Raw genomic sequence first — 25644 nt, 5'->3', positions numbered from 1 at the left:
CGAATGGTTCAGTGCGGAAAACATTAGTCCCTCCGTTGAGTCATTTGATACAGAGTGGTCTTGGTGAAAAGAGTGATTTGTATCGATGGTCAAAATTGGCCCAAAAGAAAAAGAAAAATTGTGTGATGTCAATAACTAGGAGTGATGATATGTGTTATTCATTGCGTAAATATTACATTTATAGTTGGATCTTGAGATCTCTTTAACTCTCCCAAGCGGAAATTATGGTATATTATGCCCTATATGTTTCACCCGAACCACATCATATTTTCGATGCCTTGGGGAATTCCAGACCCAAAGCACTTACAAAAGGTCCTTAACCTAGTAAATACAAGGTTGGACAATGGAAGTATCCAATGTCGAGGCTCCACTGAGAAAGCTCGAACTACTGAATCATGTAGTCTCCGAATCGCTCCAGGAGTCGTTATTCATCCAAGATTCATCACTATCCATCATCATTCGCTTCATTCCTATCCAAAATTCATCGTTTATCTCTCATCGCCCTTTAATTTACCAGGTATCTCTTCTAAATCTTCCACACTCTCAATTTCCAACACTTTTGAAACTTCCGCAGTATTCCTCATCAGCTCCTTGGCCCCAGCATACAACATTCGCTGTTCGGCATTGACTGTAGGTGGGAGGTAGAAGATTAGGACATATGGGACGGAGAGACGGCCGGAGGGCTAGGGTAGGTAAGCTTTTGATGAGTATAAAAGAAGCAAATGGATAATATACCAGTGTGCAAGGATAGCTTAGGAGGATAAAACGAGGCGAATGATCTGGCAGGTCGTCGCCTATAGATTCGAGATCTTTATATACAACTCCATCTTCATCTTGTTTTATTTCGAGATTGCTTTTATCAATCAGATCTAAGGGATAAGAGGGAATCAGCAGACATTCCATTTCATATAACAATCTAGCAGTTTGATGATTTGTATATCCCATACTCATCTAAATAATATCAAAGTTGTTTCTCAGCAATAACCCGAGGGTTATATGAAGGTGGTGGTGCAACTGGTGTGTAATCATTGTGGGGTGATTTGGTTGGAGGAACGTTCAAATATCTTGGAAGGAGAGGGAGAGGGAGACAAACATATAACAGCTTGAGGATCGCTTGCGCGCGAAGTCCCGAGTCTAAATTTACGTAGATGTGCCTTCGTTTCGGTGCTGAATGTATAAAGGCGCGATTCTGAAGACTAGATTGATCGAATTGGTTAATTGCGCGCTTTCAGGAGTAGGAAGGTTATGTTACCATGATGAAGATATGGATGAATCGATATATGCGTATCTGACAGGAGTGCAAATGAGGGGGTTGCTGTCGAGATTATAGTAAGAGCGGGGTGTTTCCTTGTATGTCAAGATATGAACTTGTAAAGGTTTGAGTATCAGACGGTCAGACCAGGAAACTACGAGTATGAGTGACGAGAAGTGGGCTGTTTAGCTTCATTTCGGATAAAACTCGGACGTGTAAGCAAACGAACAACACCAAAAAACCAACACAATTTAAAGATATGCAACAAAATGGCAAGATTGCGTGTGTTGGTCACATGAACCAAGAATGATTGGATCAAGCGATCACATATCAGGTGATAGAACTTCATCATTGAGGTATTCCAAGGTTAGCTGAGAAACGCAAATTGCTACCCGTTTCCATCACTGAGCAGTCAGGCTATCGATCAGGTCCAGTATTCCGGATCGGCCCTCATGGTTATGGCTGGAGCGTCGATGCATTTGCACGATATCGTACGCAGTTAGTTCTGTGCAGTCATCAAATTCAAAGTCAACCCCTCTGAATCTCAGCATTTGAGTCATTCTCTTGTTATGTTTCCTGCATCCGAACCTCGTAGGACTCTTGATTCCAATACTGATCGGTGACAGACTCTCACATCAGCATCATGGTGGTAGTAATTGTGGCCGGAGATACTGGCATGATGAGTAAATTGGCAGTCCAAAGATTGAATTCGTTCAAAAATCATCAATTTGTGATATCACACGGGATCAGGACAACTGCTGAGTGTTTGGCTTGCATTGACCGGCGATTGATTCTCCCTTTACCATCCCGGCACCTACTCTACTGAATTTTCAGAAGATTGGAAGCTCGAAATACTTACAGGCTGTGCGTGTCTGTGTAGACAACTCCAGATTCTATCGATACGAAGAGGATATGCCTGCTCGACTCCAGGGCTGATATTTCATCTCTCTATTCACAACACTCATATGATGCCACCTTCCATATCAGCAATGACGCCCACAGTATTGATGCAATCAAACCTCATTCACGCTGCCTTCCTCAGCTACCCTGTGCAAGATTTTATTTCCTCGAAATACAAATTTGATTATTCTCTCCAGAACATTAGTCTTTCCTTTCCAAGCGAATTATGTCATTTCTCCTATACTACACTAAGCAAACTGCAGTATATATACACTCATGTAGATTTTCTTATGAAAAAAGTTTTCATCCCAAGGAACCAGAATACAAGACCAATTTAACATAATTCTATATGTTTCTTGATACGAAGGTTGGTAATGTAGTATACTTGGCCGTTGAGAACGGGGTATTTGATTGTGGAATGGCCAGGTGCAGTGTCCGTTGAAGCAGGAGGGAATTGCGGTTGAGGAGGCCACCGGCTGGGTTAAAAGACGTTTCGAAAAGGAAATTCGGAAAATGAGGATTTTAGTATCCTTTCAGCTGTTTTTACGGTCGGGAAATGTGAGTGATCACTATTTCTATCGTAGAATATCATGTTCACTTCAGGGATCAGAAAAGAACTCTTGAACTGTGAGTACATGTGTACCCGACAGATTTTTAAGCACTGAAATTTGAACAATTTGAAATGTGGAATACATCCGAAATCTCATCCCTACAGCAAAACTCAATCGTCCTTGTCTGTATGGTTATTGAAATGAACCTAGACCATCGCGATTCAATCATTTGAAAAGACAAGCTCAGACTTATGTTCTCTCCGAGCTGTCACGTGGTCGGGGCAATTTCAGCTCACGCAGCTAGCTCCGTACGGAGTCGGGGGAATGTTGCGCACAGCCACGGCAATTCCACCACTCAGTCTTGCCTCTCTGACCCACTCTTAGGGGGTTTTAAATAAAGTCCTTCTTTGACGTAAAGGATTCGCTTCCTCTGCGCGCGTAAAGTACATTTCGTGTACGTGCGTAACAATGTGCCTCAAGATGTCGTCCTAGAATTTGGCCTGATCAGCGATATATCTAATTATAAGTCTGTACACGATGTCAAATTAATTAAGTATAAATCGAGGTATGTCCCTTTGATTCAATTTCGATATCATCACTTCATTTCACAATTCAAGTACAAAAATTACAAACTTGTTTCTTCACATCATCCAGCCTTCATTTCATAAAACCCAAATAAGATTCTTATATCAAACATGTCTACCACTACAGCCCAAGTTAACCCCTCGATCGCCCTTTTTGGTGCGACGGGTGGAACGGGGCTTGCAATACTCAATGAAATCCTCTCTTCCTCATCTACCACTCATCTCAATGTTTTGTGTCGTACCCCGTCAAAACTCTCTCAATTCTCCAATAAAACAATCTATCCTAACCTTCACATCGTTCAAGGCGACATTCGCGATGCTACCGCCTTGAAAACCGCACTTATTGATCCAGCCACCAATCTCCCCGTCGATATCGTCGTCTCTTCTCTAGGCATGACTCTCATCCGTTCCTCCACTTTCTCAATGAAATGGTCTGATCCAACTCTTTGTCAGGATGGCGTCAAAAGTATCTTGAGCACATTGGATTCTCTAGAAGTAGAATATGGACCAAAGAATGTGAAGACGAAAGTGATAGTGGTGAGCACGACAGGAATCAGTAAGAAGGGAAGAGATATCCCTTGTAAGATGAGACCGTTGTACAGCCTTGGAAAAACCCCGTTTGAGGATAAGATACGAATGGAGGAGGAAATTGTGAGGTGGGCGGGAGAAGGAGAAGGAAAGAGGTGGATGGTGGTTAGGCCGAGTTTGTTGATTAATGGGGAAGCGAAGAGGACAGTGGTCAAGATTGGATGGGAGTTCCCTGGGGCTGGGTATAGAAAGAGTGAAGATGAGCGAGAGAATAATGCGGTGGAGAAGGTGGAGGAAGAGGAGGATAAGTTGGAGATTGGATATCAGATAACTCGAGGAGGGGTTGGAAAGTGGATTTATGAAGAAGGCATTCGAAATGGAGGGAGGAGCGAATGGGAAGGTCGGTTTATGAGTCTGACATATTGATTTCCTTGGGTTTCTTTGATGCAGGCGTTGTTTGTTAGCTTCTTCGCCCCAAATACCCTGTTTCTCGGCAAAATTCGATGTTAGAGCTACATAGTTTAGGATACTTTCTTTTCGACATTTGTTAATATATTTCAAAGCCATGGTTTGCACTTCAGCTCTAATTTCTCGTGCTTTACAAGATTCGAAGAGATGTGTGAATCGTCTATAAATATAGGAGCCACTTAACTTCCATTTCTGGCAGTACCTGTGTACACGAATCTTGGCACCCGGTTACGAATTGGTCATGGATCTTTCTTAATGTGCAAATCTAAGAGCAATCTTCTTATATTTGTGAAAATCTACGGATCAGGCATTGCTAACTAGTCATGAAAGACCTGGCTAGGTTTGTGGGACTAGCATACCCCAAAGATGTCGTTCATTTCCGTTGTTTCAAATGACTCAATCATATCTGAGTAATCACTTGCCTGAATCTGAGGTAACAATCCAAAATGTAAATTACTACTCCTTTCTCATCTACGCAAGCCTCAAAGCTCATTAAAATTATTCATCTCGACCATTTCATGACAGCTTATAGCCATTCAACCGACTTGGCTACCATATCAACGCTCCTATTCGCGTCATCTTCTCTTTCTAGACTCGCCACTCCGCAATCAAGTGAATGATAACCATAACCAAGACCGAAGCAGCAATCCCAACAACAATACCATTAATCAATACCAACCCAAAGCCAGCCATACCAGCACTTTGCAATACCGCAAATACACTACCAGCAGCGATTTTTCCGAGGATCGCCTGAGCAAGTGAGGCTATAGATCCTATTGTAGACCTGCATTAGTCGACTATCTCGGAGGAAGGAACAGCTTACAAAAGCTCATCAACAGGAGATAAATGATGGAAGGGTTAAAGATTTTGAAGTTAATTACCAGCAACAGGACCTAAAATCATAAAACCTAAGAGAGCAAGCAATGGTGCGGTAACGATGTCAGGCCAGATAATCACGATAATGCTCAGAAGTCCAAGGGCTATTGGAAGTCGGTGCTCGTAGATGAATTGAACATAGCGTGATGTTAAGGGACGCACATGAATACGGTATAAACGGTTGATTGCGGAAATGATACCTTCGAGCGTTGGCCTGACTTCACGATGAAACCAATTTTTGAAGCTGAAAAGGGACGAAGTTAAGGGGGTGAAAAGTACTTTGCAGCCACCTTTAATTGTTGAGACGAAACTGGTCATTTTCGATATTCATTGATTTTTTGGTTGTTTTGAGAGGCACTAGTATCAGCATGTAAGTTGGTCGAGAGTGGACGAGGAACAATACACGCTGCGCTTGAAATAACTAAAGTCGAGGACTTGAGATTAGATATATGTAGAGATATAGGGGTTTCTAGGGCGTGAGACGGTACTATGGCTTTCTGGATGGCTCAGGCCGTTTCCTGATGTTATCACAAGTATTTCCGATCCACAGCCTTTCCTCGAATTCTCCGGGTGTGTGGTTGTGTATGCTTCCGTTACCAGCATCTAAGTCAGTTTTACAACGTAGTCTCCCGCAAATGGTAAATATTTGCAGCTTTCAAGAATCCTATTTCATGGTTACTTCTGTTTGCTACGGGAAGTTACTTTCGGAGGAATGTGTGTTTGTATCGAGGGTCGACCAGCTGCTTACTTCTTTGGGAATATACGCACACGCTCCACGGCAAAGAAAATGCTGTTACTTTTGATCAAGTTGAAAACTGCATATCCTCTATGTCCAGGTATCATTCAAATGCACAGTTCCATTCCGAGTTTCCGTGCCGGAAAGCTGCATCACAACCCAGGGTCGCGCGTTTGAAATTTGCAGTTTGGAGACCAAATTAATTCCACTCCTCCCCGTCCTCTGTCCAAGCCCTTGCAGGACTTATTGGATGTCTATCATAGCGTTTCTTTATTTTGAAGCGAGCGCAGAGAGACCAGTTGAACGAACGACCAGGGCTGTAAATATTAAAACAGGGTGTTGGGGCATTTATCATCGTCATTGAAATCGCTACTTGAGATTCTACAATTTCCAGCCCGTTAATCTTGAGATATAATATCAGAAAATACATAGCTTGGAACCTCGAAGCCCTTACTAAGAGGCAAAGAATCGAGAACAAGCGCAAGATAAGCCGAATCATCGATATAGATATACTAGAATTGGTAAGTGGAACGACATGGCCTTCGTCATCGAACATTTTCAACGGCTCTGGAGACTGTGCCATACGCCCATAAGTCGCGATTGGAAGAAACAATATCGTATTAGTAGGCAGAGAGACGGTCGGAAGAATCGACAACAGGAAATTTACATTGCTTGTTGCAAACATGTGATTGTACAGTATGCAGGAGAATCGCAATTCGCACGTGGCGCGACTACAATTGAAATAGTAATCGAGCATGGGATGAGTGCTGAAAGGAAGTAGAGGAGTGGATACATCATGAACACGGTTGCTGACCAGGTTACTGAAATCGGATCCCGAATGGGAAATTAATACAGATGAATTAGCGGATCGAAAAGTGATAGAATCTCTATGTGTTAGAGTCACCTCTGATGACGAAAAGTACTGCGATCAACGCGAAAGCCACGCATTTAAAAAACTTGGAAGGATGATGTGGCGGATGTTGGTGGCACTGAGACCTTCTGTGAGAGGATGAAGGGGACCAGCTCGGTTAGGGACAACGGTTGACCAAGGATAACAGTTACACAAGTTACAAATCACCCCAGTCAAGAAGTCTCTTGTTGCATATCGCAGAGTTTGTGGTTCCGCGGGGTAATGACTGCACAGGTATCCTGATATTTCCATTCAACTTTCCCGATGATTATGACCAATTAGTCTAGAGCTGAATAATTGTCAGCCAATTCGTGTGAAATTTCGGGAAAATAGGACGATTGGGAATCAATCGTGGCACCGTGGAATGTAGTTATTCTTCCAAAATCAAAAGTTCTTCAATATTAGAAGCTTGCATCTGCTTTGCTAGTGTGGAGTAATGAATACCTTGATCGTATTTCTTCAATTTTCACTATCGCGCATAATCAGTGCCATCTAAATATTGATACGGACCTAAAGCATACTGCCTCGTCAATTAATCGTAATTATTTTATCCTAAATTTTAAGAACAGTAATTGAAGAAAAAAGAAGATTCCCATTTATTTAGTATATCATATCGAGTACAAATATGTTTAGCCATAAAACCCTTCTCCGAATACCGTAGCAGAAATCAGTCGCTAAAAACTTTCAATTAAACATAAGCAAATCACCGTTGGAACCCTGTCCTACTGCAGGTTGATAAACTTGCTCGGGTGCGTTCTGATTAACCACATATTGCATCTCGCCTCTACCAACGGTAGGACTACCGCCAAATCCTTCATCCTGTCCATTCAAGTTCATGCTTGCCATTTGCTGGCCAACACCGGCAAAGAATGCATCTGCTGCATCGACTGCTGCAGCAAGGTCACCTTGTCCACCGGGTTTCATCATAGGTTGAGAGTTTCCAAATGCAGAAAGTGATTTCTGAGCATCCAAATCCCCATTTGGAAGATGCTGCTTTTGTAGAGCTGGCGAGTCTGTGAGGCGACGTGGGCGAGCGGAACGAAATACCTGCTGGACAGGTTTAAGGTAAACAGTAGCAAGAGTTCCAACGTTAAGGCACATTTCCTCAAGAGTGGCAGGGTCGAGTTTCTCCGATTCAGCTGTGATCGGAGGCTTCTCACCCATAACAATAGCTTTGGCTGTGGCCATATCTGAAGATAGCAGACGCCAGTACATGTAGCCTCTGTCCCGTAAATCTGGGTTATCTGTGTCTTCTGTGGCCCATTTCAACACTTTAGGAACAAGTTCTTGCCCTTTTGTTGGCCTTTGAATGAACAATTTAACGGTCGCCGTGAGAAGAGCAAGTTGAACTTCCACTGGCTCATCCGCGAATGAATAGAGAAAATCTTCAAGTAATACATCAGAGTTTTCTATCCGAGAGGCATATTGTCCAATAACCCAAATCATGGCAGCCTTAGCTTCGGGTTCGTCTAGCGAATCCAAATTCTCGCACAATGTACCAATTATGGACTCGTACTGATTAGGGTACTTTCTGAAAATGTTTCGAATTACCACTGTTGCTTCTTGTACAATGTATGTGACCTTTGTGGCCACCAGCTCCAGCAATGTATTAATACACTGTCTAGCCGCAGGCTCGATTTTGATAGCAAGCTTTCCGATTGCTCGGACTGATTTGCGGACGAAGTGAACATCAATCTCTGTGGCGTATTCTCTCAATTCGGTAAGCACCTCTTGGATATTCTTTTCGTTCGCCAACATGAAGATCAACTCCAGCTTGGTAACTTTGACATAAATTGGGTCATTATATTTGCAGAAGAATACTCGAATATCGTTGCGTAGAACTTCAGGTCTTCTTTGTAATATTAACAGGGCATTCCGTAATGCGAGATATTGAACCTCTGGACCCTTCGCCAATAGAGTGACTAAAGGGGGCGAAAGCTTCCGGCATAATGCCGATATTTGCTTTTGATCATTAATGTAGTTCATGAGGTACAAAACTACTCTTATGCATGTAAGAACGACGGCAGAATTTGAATGCGATAAACGAGGAGAAATGCGCTCCGCTAGCAATAAAGCCTCGGAGGACTCTTGTGGAACATACGACATCAACGCTTCCAAGATATATGTTTGGCCCCACCTGGTAATGTTAGATTGCTCATTGGAAAATTGGGGAGTAGGATGCTTACTCGGAACAGTCTGGGAGAATTTGAACCATCTTAGAGGCATTACCGTAGTCAATAGTTAACTTAATAGCATCACTCCTCTCCCAGATATCCATCAAGCTGGCCAATGCACTAGCCACAACCGTTGGGTTATCATCCCTCAACATCGAATTCAATCTGTCGATTAGATCTGAGCCTTCAACCAAATGCCTATCGTGATCGTATAGTTTTGCGACACAGAAAGCTGCCGTCTTGCGAACATACGGGTCTGCGTCTCGAAGGAGTTGCTTTGTAGGTGGTACTGTAGCTTCGACAAAATCTCGAACATGAATGTATGACATTGTGCGCAATGCAAGAGCTCTGACAAGAGGATTAGAGTCATTAATATCCTAGTCCGCAATGGTTAGTCTCAGCAGGGAAGGGCGGAATTTGGAACTTGCCTCTTGCAAAGTAGGTAAAGCCTTGATAGCGACATCTGGTTTCATACGAGCATAATTGACCAGAAACAGGAAGCACCTACTTTTGCGTCAGTTGTTCGTTCGCGCGACTTTCCGTGTAATTAATCAACCCACATCTTCTTGATCTCCAAGCTGGGTATTTGCATACACCCAACAATATCTGGAAACAGAGCGACCATATCATTGTTGCTCATAGTCATATTGGCTACAATCTTCTTCAAGGCGATCTTCTTCGCGGCATGATTCTTGTCTTTCTTTCCACCACTATTCAATTCCAATCTTAGTTCTGCGACTTTGCCCTGTGGAGAACGATTATAAAGTGAGCCAACTGATCCATATCCGGTTGGTGGTATATAGGAAGGTAGAAACATAATAGCAGGGTGCGCCTTCATTGTGAACTCCGAGATGATTGAAATCTTGCAGACTATAAGACCCCAAGCATCCTAGGTGCTACCAATATGCAACAGATCGGGCGAGCACATGAAAGGAAGTTGAGGCGCAAATGATATATAATAAACTGTGAAATTGTATGATAATTGATCCAAGTGACATACCCTTGCAAAGAGCTTCGCATCTCCCCCGCCTGAGCTCATGATGTGCGAGCCTCAATCCCTTTGTGTGTATGGTGACTTTGTCGCTGTACCTTCGATCGTACACGAAACCCCTCCCAGTTCAATCTCGTAAGAAATGCGTCGACCACTGAGATCGTTTGTTTCCCAAGCCGGCACCACGGGGTAAATCGATAATGCGCCACAATCACCGACAGTATAATATTTGAGTTTGTCGCAGATATCTCTCCATCGACTTGAGGAATCTTAAATTTGGCAGATGTAATTTTATCAAATGAGAATGCAATGTTTGTAATTCGTGAAGCTCAGTACGGACTTTGAGAACGACGTGAAGTAAAGATCACCTAAAGGGGTGGCTCTAGTAAGCTCGGGATCGCGGATTTAAGCTAGCGTGGGAAGCTTGTTCCATGAACAGTGTACGGCTTCCTTGCTACCTGCTAGGTAGGCATTAATATTTGTAGTTTCTGCCTTAATACCTAATTTGACACGACGTGCGACGACGACAATCTACAAAGAATACGGGGCTATTCTATTATCCTTCAACCGCCGAATCGTAAAACCTATCAAAATGGCGGAGCTCGCGATTTCACCACCTCCCCCTCCCCCTCAATGGGTTGTAGATCTTAATACTCCACCATTATCGAAGCCAAAATCTGCAGGTATCCCAGATCCTCCAGGATACACAGCTTCCTCTTCTTCAAACCGAGTATGTTATTTCCAGCCCATATACTATTGACCGTCTGCTGAAAATCGTGTTCTCCAGAAACAAACCACCAAAACCCCACGACAACCTCCGACTCCCGCTGAAATGGATACGCTGAAGCTTAAGAAAGCATGGGAAGTGGCTTTGGCCCCTGTCAAACAACTTCCAATGACGGCGATTATGATGTACATGTCAGGAAACTCTCTTCAAATATTTTCCATCATGATGGTGGTTATGGCATTCAAAAATCCCCTGATGGGGCTTATGGCTACAAATCAAGCATTTGAACGTTTTGAGAGTGAAGGAACAAGAGGAAAATTGGGTGTAGTTAAATTGGCATATGTTGCATGTCAAGTAATAGCTTTGGCGCTAGGAATATGGAAGGTTAACGGAATGGGATTATTACCGTAAGTTGTCTGTACAAATGACTCGGGGTAAAATGCTAATGGCACTGCAGTACTACAAGGTCGGATTGGTTGGCTTGGGAGACAGCAAGGGATCCTCTAGAACGAGCCATTCCAGCTTTCTGAGGTATTTGGCTTGCGACGAATGTACGTTATGGCGTTAGGATATCATGGAACTATGAACAAATAAAGCATGTCAGGGCGTATATGTCGCGCTGATGTAACAGAAGTCTCGTGAGCGATTGTTCAAACGAGATAGTACAAATTTCAAACAAAACACAGCACAGAGACTACCAGCGACATATATGCAGTGCTGGAGAGTGATGAATTATGTTACTTTATCAGGAATATTGAAACATGCACTCATTCGAGGTACGCCGCTGCACAAACCTCCCATGCTAATGCATCCTGATTCCACCCTCTATTTTTTTGAGGCATCTATTATGTCCTCATATACCAATGACGATATGTTGTTACACAGCAATATATCGATCAAACTTTGTGAATTTCCAATTAACCTCAGAACATTTGTTATCGCACTCAAGCCATTCTGTACTTATCCTACATTCACCCCGAATTCGATGTCAGATGGTAGTCTTGAAACGCTAGAGACAAAATCGCATTCATGCCATAGATCTATCTGCAAGTGCAGACACAGATTTCCCTCAGTATATCGCACTGACTGCCCTTAAATATTATCTCCATCTTTCGACCGATTAAATGCGACTAGTTCTCGTTGTGATTCCATACTGTGCCTGCCTCTCTATTCTTTGAGAATATAACCTAAGATTTCGAATGCCTTTGATCTTGCAGGAAACCTCACCCAATCCAATCTCGCATAATATCTGTCGACCAGCACTGCCCCTATATATCATTTACTTTTTCGATAGATCTTACTGTTGGGGTTTCCTTTAGTTGCGACTCCAACGCCTCCTTTACTTTATCGGTGTCTATGAAGTCCTCCATCAACATCTGTAATCGCGTTACCCTGCATTTAGCGCATTTTTCGTGAGAGCATTTGCTACAATTGTCCAACTTCATCTTGTTACGTTCGCCGCACTTGAATCTAGTTAGCACATTATTAACTTCTTGTATTATTCTTGGGAATAAACTCACCCCTTGATTATCCCTCGATGCGTTATAACAGCACATCCACATTGTATCGCTGATGCTTGAAAGGTAAGGCATGTTGCTTAGCAACTCTTATACTAGTTGCTGGCTGTGAAATGTTGTGTAAAGTTTATTATCCATTTGCATGGATTTGCCGTCGTTGTATAACGTTTGCAGAGTGATACTTTCAAAGGGTTTGGAGTATTAATCTTCAAGATTTATATATGCTGCAACAAAAGTTCATGGTGCAAAGCTAGAGGGGGCTAGTTCTTCTGGCCTACGGTTAGGTTGTAGGTTAGATGTTGATTGAACATGTTCAGTACGGCCGTGAATAACTTTAAACTTTAAATCTATCATTTTTAGGGAGGACAATCACCAATTGATTTTATGTATCGCAGTGATATTGAATACATATTAAATGTGGCATTGATAGGATAGGCAAAGCAATACTGGGGCTTGGATTTGGTTTTTTATCAAGATTGCAAATTGTTCAAACTCCAACCGCATTAATATATCGAGAGCCGTTTTGTAAGTTTCGATTCATGAAATAGTCAAGGTCAAATCTGCGGTCACGAATAGTATTGTCTAAATGTTACTATTTGTAATCATAAGGCTTGCCCAAGGACGTCATAATGTATGTCTGCCCTTCAAACTCACTAAGCAATCGTTATTCTTTTGATGTTTGTAATCCCCTAACTTTGTTTCTCTAATAAGGCAGATGAAAATTTCCTTGACAATCTAACTTGTGACCATACGTGTGTAAGGCTCTTTGGTTTTCGTCAACCTTGCCATTCACACGTGGATTTTCTATTTCTTTGATCCCTATTTCAACTTGAACTGAAAACATGTCTCCGATTCAGATCGAAAGTACGATATTAGCAGAACCCTAACTTCTTTCTTCTGTTTCGGAACAACGGCTTAGCAAGTTACGATTTCGCTCCGTGGTCATTTTTGAATGCCAAAACAGCTTCAATGATGAGCTCCCAAAGGCAGCTTCCATATATTGTGAAGGATAATATATTTCATGTGGTCGGGTCCAAATGTCGACAGTTGATATGCATATGGGGCATACTAAATGAGCTCATGAAAACCTTCACTGACATCAGCCAGACCATGTTTATATTCACAGGTCTTTCAAGGACAGGTAACGCTTGATTATGGTCTTCGCAGCAGTTCCAAATGGAAAGCGAGTAGCTAATGTCGTGGTGATGGATTAATATAACTAAACCCTCAAATACTCGACGGTATATCTGATAGTTTCATTTTCCATTTCTACGACCAGATCTTTTAAATTTCACCATTCAAATATTGATCAAATATTGACTCAAACATCACTATTTATATTACTTTCAAAACAGCTCCGAGATAGTGATGCACACCCATTATTGGCTGGTAGATGGTATCTAGGCGTTTAACATCATAAACGCATTCTTTGGGCTTTCGTCTGCTTGTAACACATAGCCAAAAGTTAGAGAAGAGTGGGAAAATCTTCAACCAAGTCTACAAGAAGCAAGTAGGGCTTTCGTGAAGGTGTCATCAGATATTTCTGTCAAAGCAACGAATTTATTTAAAGATATGGGAGGAAGACGACCCCCATCGGATTACCAGTCAAAGTAGCTCATGAACTTCCCGATAAAATACTTGGGTCAAATTGGGATATTTTCCCTAAGGAACCGCTGCCTCACATGCTGCTATAGTTGTTGCCACACGAGAAATGATTTTCAGTGTTCCTCTTGGCGGAAAACTTCACGACTTTCAGTTCTTTTGGTGTTATGTGCCAGGGTTCCAAAAGCATGTTAGGGATTGGTCAATGGGTGAATACATGCTTGGTTACAGCCAAATTTCCTGCGCAATCGAAGATTTTACTGAAACTTTACAACCAGACACTTTCACGGGATAGTTCTCCCGCTCCATGATGAATATTGCGGGATGATGGTTCTTGCATTTTCATAACCTCTGGTCCCGGGAATAATCATGCCCAGTGTCCCCTCGCTCAGTGGTATTGGATGTATCGACAAATCTTCTATTGCTACCTGGCCACGTATCAGTGATCTTAGCAGACGACATGCGTAACTACCGCTTGTCACACTGAAATCTGTTATGCCAAAGAGTATGTGGACTAATTCTTGGACAGTGTTAAACAATTTCTGGGTAAAGATTCGACAGAAGTTTCTCGAAGTGCGAATATCCAAGTCGTAGTTGGGAAACAAGATAACAATACTTGTTGATTTTGTGAAAATGGACAGCTAGCGGCGGAAACGGAGTGTCTGATAAAACCCAAGTGCCCCAATGAAAACGTCCTTTCACACACACTCACACACACATATATATATATATTCTGTCAAACAATGAATGATATTTGAGTCCACATAAATTCCTGCTATGTCCTTCAATTCGACCTTAACTCCAGCCTGATCCAGCCAGGACTCAACAGCATAAAAAACTCGGGTTTTTATCAGACTCCGTTCAACGAAAATGCCTCACAATGTCTAGTGTCTCCTTGAACTACCCAGCAAACCATGGCGCTCCTCTTTATGTCCTCCGCTCGGCTCTCCATAATTTTTGAGCCTCTTACCCTGCTCCTTTCTGCTCTTCTCGTCGTCTTTCCGTTTCTGCTTTGCCTCCTTTTCCTTTCTCACTCTCTCATCCTCCTGTGCCTGTCTCTCAGCTTGCCCTTTTTCACTATCATTGAATAAAAGTCTTTCCATATAGTCATAGCGGGCCAATGCATATTTGTCTTTAGCCTCAGAGCCGCGACCGTATTTCTGTGGGGTTTGATTAGTTCTGTCTTGCGTGTTGGAATTGGAAGAAACCCATCCATATGCTTGTTCTCACTTGGGGAGAATGTATGAGAATTGGGGGTGACATACTGATAAATCTCGATCCGGAGGTTGTCCATTATATTTAAAGATAATCTTCTTCGCCGGTAGATAGTTACAAGGATGATTTGGTCTACCTGATGTGATACGCGGGTTAAATTCATATGGTGGCATGTTGTAGGAATATGGTGAAACAAAGGAGATACTAAAGGAGACACGTCCGGGCTAAATATGCTTTTTTTAAAAATAAAAAAAATAGTTTATGTTATAGAAGTTGAAGTTGAGAGTAAAGTGAAATGTTGATTGATAGCTTGATGTTGATCTAAACTTCGGTGGTGAATCGCAGACCTTTTATACAAACACAGATCTACTTCAGGATAAGCCATGAGAGTCCATGTAGTTCCCAACATTCTATCCAGAACATGTACATTAACAGAGAGCATGTACATCAACAGAGAACTTACACATCGACAGAGAAAACATATGTTAGCACAGGGAATGTATGTCAACAGTGTTGTCTGGAATTCATATCCACAAATCTCTAGTATCGTTGTATAATTGGTAAATCCCAAAAACTCACATTGCGTGTGCGGCCAACAGACCGAACTTTGTATTGAAACGTCAAATTAACCTTGTTAATCCTGCTTAATAAAGGTGAGTGGTGGGTTGAAGATAATTGACCGTGCTTTTGACATTGCTGTTTGACATCATTTCATTGCTGAGGCTGCATAGTGCTTGGCCACTAGACGGGCAAGGTTGGACAGGGTCTTATATCAATCCAGAGTGGCCTTTGAAGTTTGTAAAGCACAGGAAATTACTTGGTAGATTTTTATTGAGAAAAACGTTATAAGTACAGTAAAAGTTAAGCGGAGGAATTGGGTAGGGTGAGGAGTATCATTTTCGTATTTCCCATCGCTCTGTGAATCAAACTCTGTGAATCGAGCAAGGAAATCGGAAAAGAAATATGGATTTAATGGATATCGGAATCTACAAACAAGCGACTTTTATAAAATACCTTCAGAAGCTGATGATAGACAAAAATTGAGCAGGCCCTAACCGTGAAATGAATCGAAAAGCAAAGCAGTAAATCATGATACTGCGAACAACGTCTATTGATGGCTGCGGGAATGTAGTCTCTTTAATCACAACGGCGATGCTTCCTTCCAATCAATGCAAGTACATGTCGACTCCTCTTGAAACTCATCTACTGGTAATTGGTATGAAGATGGGGGTGGAGAATATAAGGAAGAACGTGGAATTCAGATCTTAACATGGTATCTGCATGTCTGCTCGATTTAATGGGGATCTGACCGCATTCTATATTTACACCCGAACCTGCGAAGTCGATTGGCAAAAAGGTTCAGCCGCTCATTTTCAATTCATGATATATCCTTTATCTTCCTGCATCCTTCTTGGTCAAGTCTGCGTTGTTTCCATTCTTGCTTCCCTCGATGCTTGCCATGAAGTCCCTAGTAGATGTTAGAGCATGCAAATGATATATGCCTGTGGAATCAAAAGATCCCCTCATTGAACCTACTTAATGTATTTCTCCTCATCTGGACTTTTGGCGTTAATTGGTGGAGTTGACTCCTTCTTTGCAGCAGATCCACCACGAGTGGACAAAGTGACGAGTCCAGCCATCGAACCGAGAACTGCCATAGCTAACTAGTATCGCGGTTCCTGTTAGTAATACTCCTTGACTTCTGCTCACTGCGTAGCCTGTTCAATTGCATGAAGGAAAAATCAAAGATTTTGAGTAGAGGACTTCGGAATAGGCCACCTACGTAGTGGGAGCCAACTTGCTTTCCGGCGATTTGGTAGTAAGAAACCATTTTGACGAGTTCGAAGATTTGACTAAATCGATAATTGTTCGAATATGGTTGCGGTGACGGAGTGAAGGTTCGTGATAGTATTGATCCGGTACAGTTTGATTGAATTGGAGCCATACAAATTTCCAAGCTAGGCGAATTAAGCGCCAAGCGCGCACCGAAAGATTCCGAGATGCCGATTGTCTTCCCGTCCCGCGTTGAGGGACAGAACAAAGCAAGGAGGCAAGCAAAAGGGCTCCGCTTCCAGCTTTCCACTCCACCTTTTAGCGTCTGGGAATTAGAGGAGTACCAGGAACAATCAACCCCCCACTCGTGGGTATCGTCATTTCCCCATGCCAGGACCGGACGAGAACACCGGTTAATACTTGACGAGTTCTTCCGTCCGAGGTCATAGAAAAGGAATGCGACAAAAGACACCAGTCTTTGAATCTATCAAACATACAACGTATCCTTTTTCACAATTAAAACAGCTAGTCAGATTTTCGAAGCTACTTGATACACTATTTACTGTTCACTTGTTTTCTACTTCAATCTCCTCAGTATAGAAACGAAAAATGGCTGGAAAGGATAACAATAACTCTCGAGGTCCACCCCCGACTGGTCTACCGGACGTGGAAAAGCTTCCTGATGGAATGCAAAGAATCGTAGACAAAGCAGATAAGGAGGATAACTTCTATGATGAGCTTTATGATGGATAGTATGTATCCACGCGACTCTTGTTTTAGCTAGTCTCTTGCACTCGAGATTCACATAGACTCGTCAAGCACTATTTTTACTCACAAAATGCTAATTGTGATGCCACAGTGCTCCTCAGACCACCGAAAGCAACATTAGATACGCGGCATATGCTACTCGCATACGAACAGGTCAGTTTTTTCATACGGCATGCAGTTCCAAAATTTTGGCTAAGATTTCTGATAGCCCTATTGTCTGCGCAACGATACGTAGCTTATACATCAGATATTGGGGAGTCTTTTCGACCGGTAGCTCATCCAAACTGGGTTCGGGCAGCTTATGGCGTTTCATGGGCCTATCTCATTGGCGATGTCACACATGAGGGATACAAGGCATACTGTAGGAACCAGGAGGTTTTACATCCGGAACTTCCGCGAGAAGCAATGCACGATCGATACAATGATGCAAAGACGGATCTTAAGATAGTCGCCAATGAGAACATGGTTTCATCGAAACCTCGTCAAGTTGCGCCACTGGATGATTATAGGACAGTAATGGCACAGCGTGCCCTATTTCAAGGAATCGCTTCTATGGGTAGGTGCATTGATTTTTCTTTTTTGCATTCATGCCGATATTGATGTTGGACGAGCTCCACCAAGAATCCATCACTAACGCGACCAGGTCTACCCGCCTTTACCATTCATTCAATTGTGCGGTATTCCGGTAAATATATGAAGAACGTCAAGAATGTAAGGGTTAGAACATGGGGCCCCATAGGTCTGGGACTGGCTGCTGTACCCGCTTTACCTTTCCTGTTTGACAAGCCTGTCGAGGAAGCAGTTGAATTTGTATTCCATAAAGGCTTCGAGACCTTCGGCGGTAAACCTGCCGTAGGTAACGCACCTGTCACAGGTCGGGAACATTTGTTAGAGCGACCCGAGAAGTCGAAGAAAGAAAAAGAATTGTGACGAATAGTTACTTTCAAAAATTGGAGCATGGCGTTTAGGAGACATCCATCTCTATTGGTATTGGCTCAGCAAAATATCAGTTCCATTTCGAATTGTGATGATTTCTTTTTTCCATTATTTTGGGTTTCTCACACGCAAAAGGTTGGTCACACTCAAGTATACTTCTATTTCCAAAGAGTGGTACGAGAGAATTTCCCAATTTCATGATTCACGATTCCATTAAATTCCATCTACATTTACGAAACGGGATCGACATATTCTGCGCCGAGTGGCTGTACTCTCTCAGCCTTTTCAATATCCTACGAACGACCCAATTGGTATTCCGACATTGGTTCACAACACTATTCTTCTTGCCTACTTGAGATCTGAATGGTAGATAGACGGATTTTCAACCTTTCAGATTGGAATTGTCGCGCCATAGAAATTTGAGGTATAGTACATGAATGTGATTGATTCACTTTGATTTCATTGCAGTGCCTTCATAAATCTCGGAAATGTCTTTTGTTTTTCTACTTGGCTTCAAAAGGGAACAGCATCATGGCGGCCGTAAGATTTAACCAAGACTTGATGAAAATGGTCGAAAGTGCCGACATTCCGAAGCCTATGTGTGATGAGTTCAAGAAGATGATTTCAGGAATGAAGTCAGTACATCTTGACTCAACAATACATTGATGTGATCACTGATTTTTGTGACGTTCAGTTTCAAGGCATGTCTAGCCGATTGTATGACCAAATTCAAGTTGAACGTACGTCGGCATTTACTTAAATTCAACGACAGCTCCATAAATGATGAAGATACTCTTGACGACCTCAAAATTCGTCGAATGGCCGTAGCCAAGACCTTGTTTGGCAAACTTGGTCTGGATACCAATATCGAAGCTCCATTATTCTGCACCTGGGGCTGCAACACGTTTATTGGTCAAGATGTCTATATCAACAGGGAGTATGTCACATACTTCTATCTGACCAAGATTCTACTAAGTACGGTATTGCAGTGTCTCGATTTTTGATAGCGCACCAGTTCAAATTGGCGACCGTGTTCTCATTGGACCCGGTGTCTGTATATGTACCGATACGCATGAACTTGACGCTGTGTCGAGAAAACAAAGTCAAATGGGGTCTTATGCAAAACCAATAGTTATTGGCGACGATTGCTGGATTGGGGGGAGAGCAGTTATAGTTGCAGGGGTTACTATTGGGAATGGGTCGACGGTTGCAGCTGGGGCTGTCGTGGTCAAGGATGTTGAAGCAAGTAAGTACTGTGCCTTCCTCATTCCGGTCTTTCAGCTTTTCACTTATGATGCGCACTTCAAGCACGTGCGATAGATCGGGTTGGGAAATCGTTTCGCTTGGATATTGATGCGTGTACAGATTGTCTAGTTGGTGGTGTGCCTGCCAAGATTATCAGGATGCTTGACAACGAAGCTATGTTGCCAAAGTAATTTTCTTCGGCTTCGATACTTTTTCCATCTGGGCGAAATATCCTTTTGGATTGTGAGGGGCGTGAAGGATTATTTGAAGTCAGGTAAAACTCTACGCATGTAATATTGTTACCTCGGTGGTTATATATCGTTGATGTTTTCGGGCTTCCTTATATAGTTGCACTTAGTCTGCACATATCACTAGATATATTGAAGATCCTTGTGCTCACTTGAACCAAGAGCAAGTTCCCAGACTGTATTGTTCTTTTGCTTCTGGCACTTGATGCTCTAAGATCATAGGCAGTCATACAAGTGGCCTCGAAATATGATGCGGATCTTTGGCGCGGTCTTCAAGCTCGGCATGTTGTCTGCAAATTTCTGATATATTTTTGATATTTGTATTAAAGACCCGAAGAACTTGACGTTTCAAAGGGTTCTTGAGTATAGTGATAGTGGTGAAGCACTGAAACAAGTGCTCATAACCTGGTCATTTTGACGGTAAATATCAATAACTGTGTATAGAAGTGAACAAGAACGCATTTTTGCACCATGCGTGTGTAAGAATTAGTATGTCGAATCTAGCTTTGAATATAAAATCCCTTAAGAACTGTAAGTCTGAGAATATAACATCGTAAAATCACGCCATATCAGGATTCATTGTTTGGACTATCATTTAGCATTTAGAATTTGGAAACTCCGGAATCACATTCCCATATAACACTTGCGACAATTTAATACCTATCTATTTAATGCTGAGTTGTTCCTTTCTCGATCTCCAGTTGGATGACTCCTGGGTGTAGTGGTGCAAAATTTCTATCCAACCTCTTACTCATCATTACTCTTCAAACACTCGAGTAGAATTCGGCGATGAATTATCATACCTTTTGAGTGAAACCATGGGGTTTTACAAATCTCGGGGTTTGCCTTTTCTTCATGAACCATGATCCGAAGAAAGATTATCCTATCTTGAACATGAGAAGGATTTTACAAAACAAATCCCACTTGATATCGTGTCATTCAATCCCTTCCACAGATTGACATTCAATACTATTACTACACCGCTCAGACACGTACCGTTTATGGTGTGATAAGTATGACTCCAAAAACACTTATCAATAGGATTTGTGTATATGAGTTGAGAATAATGAGTCTAAAATGACTGCCAACTCAGGAGATGAATCAAAAATAGGAGCTAAATGGGACCTCATAGGGTTCGAGGAATTCCCTTCCTTTCCTCTTCTTTCCTTTTTGCTTATGTTCCTTACTACTCGAAAATATTGAGACTGGAGAACAATACTTTGCACACTTACAATGATTGTGTCGAATTTCGAAGAACCAGTTTGACCAAACATGACGGAAATTCCAAGAGAAGACGCTTCAATCACGGCAGCTGAAGAGTGGGTCTCCATGATCCGCTTAGATAGCAGTTCTACTTTGCTAATTTTTCATATAGATGTAAGTCGACCTTGAATCTGCCCAACTACATTTCTGTGAGAGCAAGAGTTGGTGATCATATCACCCTCAACTCACGCAGTGCTGTCGACGGTAAAGTTAGACCTATTAAAGTCCGTGCTGGATGCGTGCTTGGATCTAAAACACATCTCAAAGCAAATGTCTACCTTCATCACATTGTAGAACTCGACCATGACACAAAAATTGAGGAGAAAACGAGAATCTTGCGAAACACTAAGATTTGATCTCATGCAAAGATTGGACGATGCGTTCACATTGGTGAAGGGGTGAAGATTGGAGCAAATTGTGTTATTGGAGCGGGGGTCTCCATCGAAACTGGCGCAGTCATACAGAGTGAAGTACACATCGGAGATAGAACAAGAATCAGCAAAGATTCGTGGGTTCTCAATGGAGCTAAGCTCTGTCGAAAAGTTTTGATCAAGGAATGCGCTACAGTTCGGCAAGATGCACGAATTGGAGATAGAACTTGCATAACCAAAGATGCTGATGTGCTTAGAGGAGTACAGATAGGTAGAGGGGCCACCTTAGAAGAAGGTGAAGTAGTCAAGAAGCATATTCCTGATGTTCATGGTGCACATTAGTGTAGCAGGCATGGAAACGTCCTTGCTGCTATACTTTCCAGTCTTGTTATTCTATAGCTAGACATACATTGATAAACTTGCGTAGACGTTCAAACTTATAGTCTACTTTCTGTGATTTACAACTTCAAAGTGGTACAAATTCATAAATCACCTAATAAAAGTGGAGTTCTAATCTTGGTTTCCTGGAGTGGCTTGATTACATGCATCACTAAAGCTTCCGCTCGTGGTTTCCTAAGATGGCTGCAAAGCTCAAACTTTCGACTATGATTGAATTAAACCTTCGTTACTTGGGTTGACTAACGTGTAAATACGACTAGTATGAAAGCGCCTGCTCATTGCGCATAGTGCCCAACAATCCAGGTCGGGAGACTAAATCAAAGTCCTCAGTGCTTTACAGCGGTTTAATACGCAAAGAGAAGAAAGTATCTCCAAACATGTGAATGATCTCATCGAATGAAAAAGAAAAGTATCTTTCTGATGAACTGCATTTCAAACTAGTCGCAAGCCTGCACTTGTGGTTTCTTGAAACGTCTACAAATCATAACAATTGAGAAGTTTCGGTTGTGGCTTCTTGAATGAGTGAACATTACGAACTATAAATCAATAACCCGATCTCTGTTTCCCAAAATGATAATCCACTGGTATTAAAGTTGTGGATAATCTATGTGTACTCTTTAATCATTCATAGAAAAACAAAAAATAGTATTCGTATCAATAGGAAAATCAACAATGGCATATTTACCACCAAATATCGATTTTGGCAGGCATAAGCGGGAAGCTATGGCTAATTTCACAGGCCGAAATGTCTATTCTACCAGCGCTGATGCTTATGGATACGTAAATTTACAAATTTATAGCAGCAAAGCTGAAGCGGGGCTGGCCGCCACCAACACAATATTCACTAGGCATCATACCGTGGCGGTAGATGCACACTGCTATGGGTTCGATACATCAAAGTAAAGTATAGTCAATATCCGAAACGAAGGATCTACTGACAGCTCACCTTGTAGTATTAAGATTAGCGGCGCATCAGGTATTATTATCTGCGAACCTGGTATAATTGGCTCTATGGTTCATCTCAACGCCAGTGATAAAATGATCATCCTAAAACCCCGGTGCAGAATTGACAACGATGTTTACATTGGTCCTGGTGTAGTGATTGGAATTGGTGTACATGTATACGAAAATGTCCAAATCGCTGGCGAAACAGAGATCAACAATTATACAAACGTGGAATGCGGCGTGAGCATTGGCTGGAACGTACGCATTGGCGCAAATGTATCAATTGAAAAAAATGTCATAATTGGAAGGAATGTTGAAATTGGAAAATTTGTAATCATTGAAACAGGTGCTATAATTGAGGATAATGTACGCATTGGAGCTGGGGCAAAGATCTTGAGGCTGGGGAGAATACGGGCTGGCATTAAAGTTGAAGACAATGTTGAAGTCCGCTCCTTTGGAAGGTGTTAAAAGGACTATTCTCCAGCCGGCAATCAGATGAGCACACAGCTCTTGGGACTTTGAGGGGTTTCTCTCGACGAGATTAAAAGGTATTTTAGTCAAACTGCGTCAAAGTTCATAGACGTACTCTCTAAGGAAATAGAAACAGGAAACATCACCTACAAGCTTTTTGAACTATCAATTGGCGGTATTAGACTAAGCGAATCCCATAAATCATCAACAACAAGTTCTCGTGGTGAATATCTCAAATGATCGGGACATCTCACTCTGAAATACAGTCTCTCAAAAGTCCGAAGGTATACTCTCCAAAAAATTCTAGGAAAGCTCTGCATATCATTTCAGTGTAGCCAACTAAGGTAATTATTCACCTGAGTCAATCTGATGACCGAAAATAACAGGCGCAGAGATCTAATCTGGCAGCGAGGCCTAGCTTTGGATCATCACTGATTGACAACTTTCCCAGATAGAGCAGTGAGTCATGGCTAGAGATCCTAGAAAAACATTTCTGGCAGGATCTAAAATCTCCATGTCGAACAACACTGCAGTATCAATTTCTCGCCAACTGAGAGATGATAAATGGAGTTCATAAGATAAAACTCTGTGTATAGATCATAACCCCGCAGCTCAACATTCATTCAATATTAATTTTTGATTCCGCAAGAGTAACACATAGAGACTACTCATAATGCTTCATGCCAAACATTGAGATTTAAATAGCGGCAAAGAACAGAAATATGTGAGAAGGAAGAGGACAGAGCAATATTAATTCTCAAAATTTACATTAGATTACCGATCAACGCCTAGCACCTAAAACAAAACAGCAGCTCAACTATTACAACCTACTACCCTCTCTTTGTCGCCAAAAGTTTCTTCTTCAATTCTGGTATACTCCATCGTGAGGGTAGCAACAAATCCTATTGCTTGTTAGTATCATCAATCACTCAGAAGATTTGATACGTACCCAAATAGTATGCCAAAAGAAGGTCGAGAGGAACCAAACCGCCCAAGCATCTCCACCAGCCAATTGATGTGTCTGTGGATGCTTCTTCAAAGCGTTCTTCACTACTTTATTGGCATAAACGTCGACGTCCACTGCAGTACTTAATATGATATGTCCTGCCGCAGCAGTTTCAACCATATCTCTCGCCGGGGCATACGGCGAGTTATCTGGTAATTTGACCGATGGCTGATTGTCGAAAAATTTGGTTTTCACCCCACCAGTGATCACAAGAATAGCTTTAACACCGAGAGGTTCGAGTTCAAGGCGGAGTTGATCAGTAATTAAGTTTACCGCTGCTTTACTCGCATTGTAATATCCTTGCCAATATCCAGGGCTGATGCCAGCGATTGAGCCGATGTTAATAACTGTCCCTTTGGAGAAAATGAGAAGTGGTGAGAATGCCTGTGTTACTGCTACGAGAGCGAACACATTGATGTCGAACATCTTCTGAGCAACTAATACTTCGGAATCTAGCAGTGGCATGGCGTAACCTAAATTTTGTCAGCTTTATTTTGAGATGCTGGTCTAGCCATATGAATTCTTCAAACATACCAGCACCGGAATTGTTAACGAGAAAATCCAATTTCCCTCCAGTTTTTAGTGATACCGAATCAACAGCCTCCTTGATAGAAGTTGAATCTGTGACATCCAGTGAAAGTGTGTCAAGTCCTAACTTCTTAAGATGTTCGATTTTAGCAAGATTTCGAGCTGTAGCGAAAACTCGAAGACCTTGGCGATGAAAACATTTTGCGAGAGCATCTCCAATACCACCCTCACTGCAGCCAGTGATCAAAACTGTTTTGGGGGCCATCGTTTTGTATGGATATGCGGATAGATGTTGTGTTTGGAATTCCAAATTCTCAGCGAAGCTGTCTTTGTGTTGCCTGGATATATAGACTGCAAATGGAAGATGAATATTATGAGATGATTGATTGATCTGAGAAGAAATCTAACGAACTATCGTATTTATATAATTTCTCAGGATTCTAACTGACTGCTCGGATTCAACTTGAATTTCCTTGTCTCCCTTCTAGAGTGTATACAAACGACATATTGGTAATTCGGAAACAAAGTTGCTCCGCACCGTGACTTTACAAACACACATTTCTGCTTGCATAACAATGACATGAGTTTGTACTAGAATGAATGGGCTTTAAATTGACTTTTTGGTCCACGGGATGATTACTGATCAAGCCGAAACTAGCG

At 42.0% G+C, this 25644-nt stretch overlaps 12 protein-coding genes across 12 annotated transcripts; 4 read left to right on the top strand and 8 right to left on the bottom strand.

The window, feature by feature from the left end:
- Positions 1-239: 239 nt before the first annotated feature.
- Bfra_005785 (putative gmf family protein) lies at positions 240-1196 on the bottom strand (the record flags this gene model as incomplete). Its single annotated transcript, XM_037336162.1, has 3 exons — positions 240-683; positions 736-869; positions 1094-1196. Coding segments are annotated over 3 exons (432 nt in total), but the record flags the coding sequence as incomplete, so codon positions are not given.
- A 2202-nt stretch (positions 1197-3398) lies between these two features.
- Bfra_005784 (putative fungal specific transcription factor protein) lies at positions 3399-4241 on the top strand (the record flags this gene model as incomplete). Its single annotated transcript, XM_037336161.1, has 1 exon — positions 3399-4241. The coding sequence occupies one exon, from the start codon at positions 3399-3401 to the stop codon at positions 4239-4241; it is 843 nt and encodes a 280-aa protein (XP_037191371.1).
- Positions 4242-4871: 630 nt separating this feature from the next.
- Bfra_005783 (uncharacterized protein) lies at positions 4872-5477 on the bottom strand (the record flags this gene model as incomplete). Its single annotated transcript, XM_037336160.1, has 2 exons — positions 4872-5056; positions 5165-5477. The coding sequence occupies 2 exons, from the start codon at positions 5475-5477 to the stop codon at positions 4872-4874; spliced, it is 498 nt and encodes a 165-aa protein (XP_037191370.1).
- Positions 5478-6293: 816 nt separating this feature from the next.
- On the bottom strand, positions 6294-6580 carry Bfra_005782 (uncharacterized protein; the record flags this gene model as incomplete). The annotated part of the gene is made up of 2 exons (XM_037336159.1): positions 6294-6407; positions 6431-6580. The coding sequence occupies 2 exons, from the start codon at positions 6578-6580 to the stop codon at positions 6294-6296; spliced, it is 264 nt and encodes an 87-aa protein (XP_037191369.1).
- Positions 6581-7489: 909 nt separating this feature from the next.
- On the bottom strand, positions 7490-9817 carry Bfra_005781 (putative ap-2 complex subunit beta protein; the record flags this gene model as incomplete). Its single annotated transcript, XM_037336158.1, has 4 exons — positions 7490-8942; positions 8992-9356; positions 9408-9483; positions 9540-9817. The coding sequence occupies 4 exons, from the start codon at positions 9815-9817 to the stop codon at positions 7490-7492; spliced, it is 2172 nt and encodes a 723-aa protein (XP_037191368.1).
- A 745-nt stretch (positions 9818-10562) lies between these two features.
- On the top strand, positions 10563-11227 carry Bfra_005780 (putative transmembrane protein; the record flags this gene model as incomplete). Its single annotated transcript, XM_037336157.1, has 3 exons — positions 10563-10700; positions 10758-11104; positions 11155-11227. 3 exons carry the CDS (start codon positions 10563-10565, stop codon positions 11225-11227), a joined length of 558 nt encoding a protein of 185 aa, XP_037191367.1.
- A 693-nt stretch (positions 11228-11920) lies between these two features.
- On the bottom strand, positions 11921-12289 carry Bfra_005779 (uncharacterized protein; the record flags this gene model as incomplete). The annotated part of the gene is made up of 2 exons (XM_037336156.1): positions 11921-11965; positions 11999-12289. The coding sequence occupies 2 exons, from the start codon at positions 12287-12289 to the stop codon at positions 11921-11923; spliced, it is 336 nt and encodes a 111-aa protein (XP_037191366.1).
- A 2411-nt stretch (positions 12290-14700) lies between these two features.
- On the bottom strand, positions 14701-15204 carry Bfra_005778 (uncharacterized protein; the record flags this gene model as incomplete). Its single annotated transcript, XM_037336155.1, has 2 exons — positions 14701-14976; positions 15082-15204. 2 exons carry the CDS (start codon positions 15202-15204, stop codon positions 14701-14703), a joined length of 399 nt encoding a protein of 132 aa, XP_037191365.1.
- Positions 15205-16239: 1035 nt separating this feature from the next.
- Positions 16240-16862, bottom strand: Bfra_005777 (uncharacterized protein; the record flags this gene model as incomplete). Its single annotated transcript, XM_037336154.1, has 3 exons — positions 16240-16499; positions 16568-16695; positions 16815-16862. The coding sequence occupies 3 exons, from the start codon at positions 16860-16862 to the stop codon at positions 16424-16426; spliced, it is 252 nt and encodes an 83-aa protein (XP_037191364.1). The 3' UTR covers positions 16240-16423.
- A 551-nt stretch (positions 16863-17413) lies between these two features.
- On the top strand, positions 17414-18502 carry Bfra_005776 (uncharacterized protein; the record flags this gene model as incomplete). Its single annotated transcript, XM_037336153.1, has 4 exons — positions 17414-17556; positions 17664-17725; positions 17781-18128; positions 18216-18502. The coding sequence occupies 4 exons, from the start codon at positions 17414-17416 to the stop codon at positions 18500-18502; spliced, it is 840 nt and encodes a 279-aa protein (XP_037191363.1).
- Positions 18503-19039: 537 nt separating this feature from the next.
- Positions 19040-23447, top strand: Bfra_005775 (putative galactoside o-acetyltransferase protein; the record flags this gene model as incomplete). The annotated part of the gene is made up of 8 exons (XM_037336152.1): positions 19040-19143; positions 19203-19445; positions 19498-19754; positions 19874-19940; positions 21377-21554; positions 21633-21966; positions 22696-22933; positions 22988-23447. The coding sequence occupies 8 exons, from the start codon at positions 19040-19042 to the stop codon at positions 23445-23447; spliced, it is 1881 nt and encodes a 626-aa protein (XP_037191362.1).
- Positions 23448-24071: 624 nt separating this feature from the next.
- On the bottom strand, positions 24072-25249 carry Bfra_005774 (putative short-chain dehydrogenase protein; the record flags this gene model as incomplete). Its single annotated transcript, XM_037336151.1, has 3 exons — positions 24072-24352; positions 24400-24929; positions 24991-25249. 3 exons carry the CDS (start codon positions 25247-25249, stop codon positions 24281-24283), a joined length of 861 nt encoding a protein of 286 aa, XP_037191361.1. The 3' UTR covers positions 24072-24280.
- Between the last annotated feature and the right edge of the window lie 395 nt (positions 25250-25644).

The sequence above is a fragment of the Botrytis fragariae genome (genome assembly GCF_013461495.1).
Source record: "Botrytis fragariae strain BVB16 chromosome Unknown tig00000075, whole genome shotgun sequence".
Classification (NCBI taxonomy): Eukaryota; Fungi; Ascomycota; class Leotiomycetes; order Helotiales; family Sclerotiniaceae; genus Botrytis; species Botrytis fragariae.
Note: the sequence above shows the minus strand (reverse complement) of the source record. Positions and strands in the feature narration are given on the sequence as shown.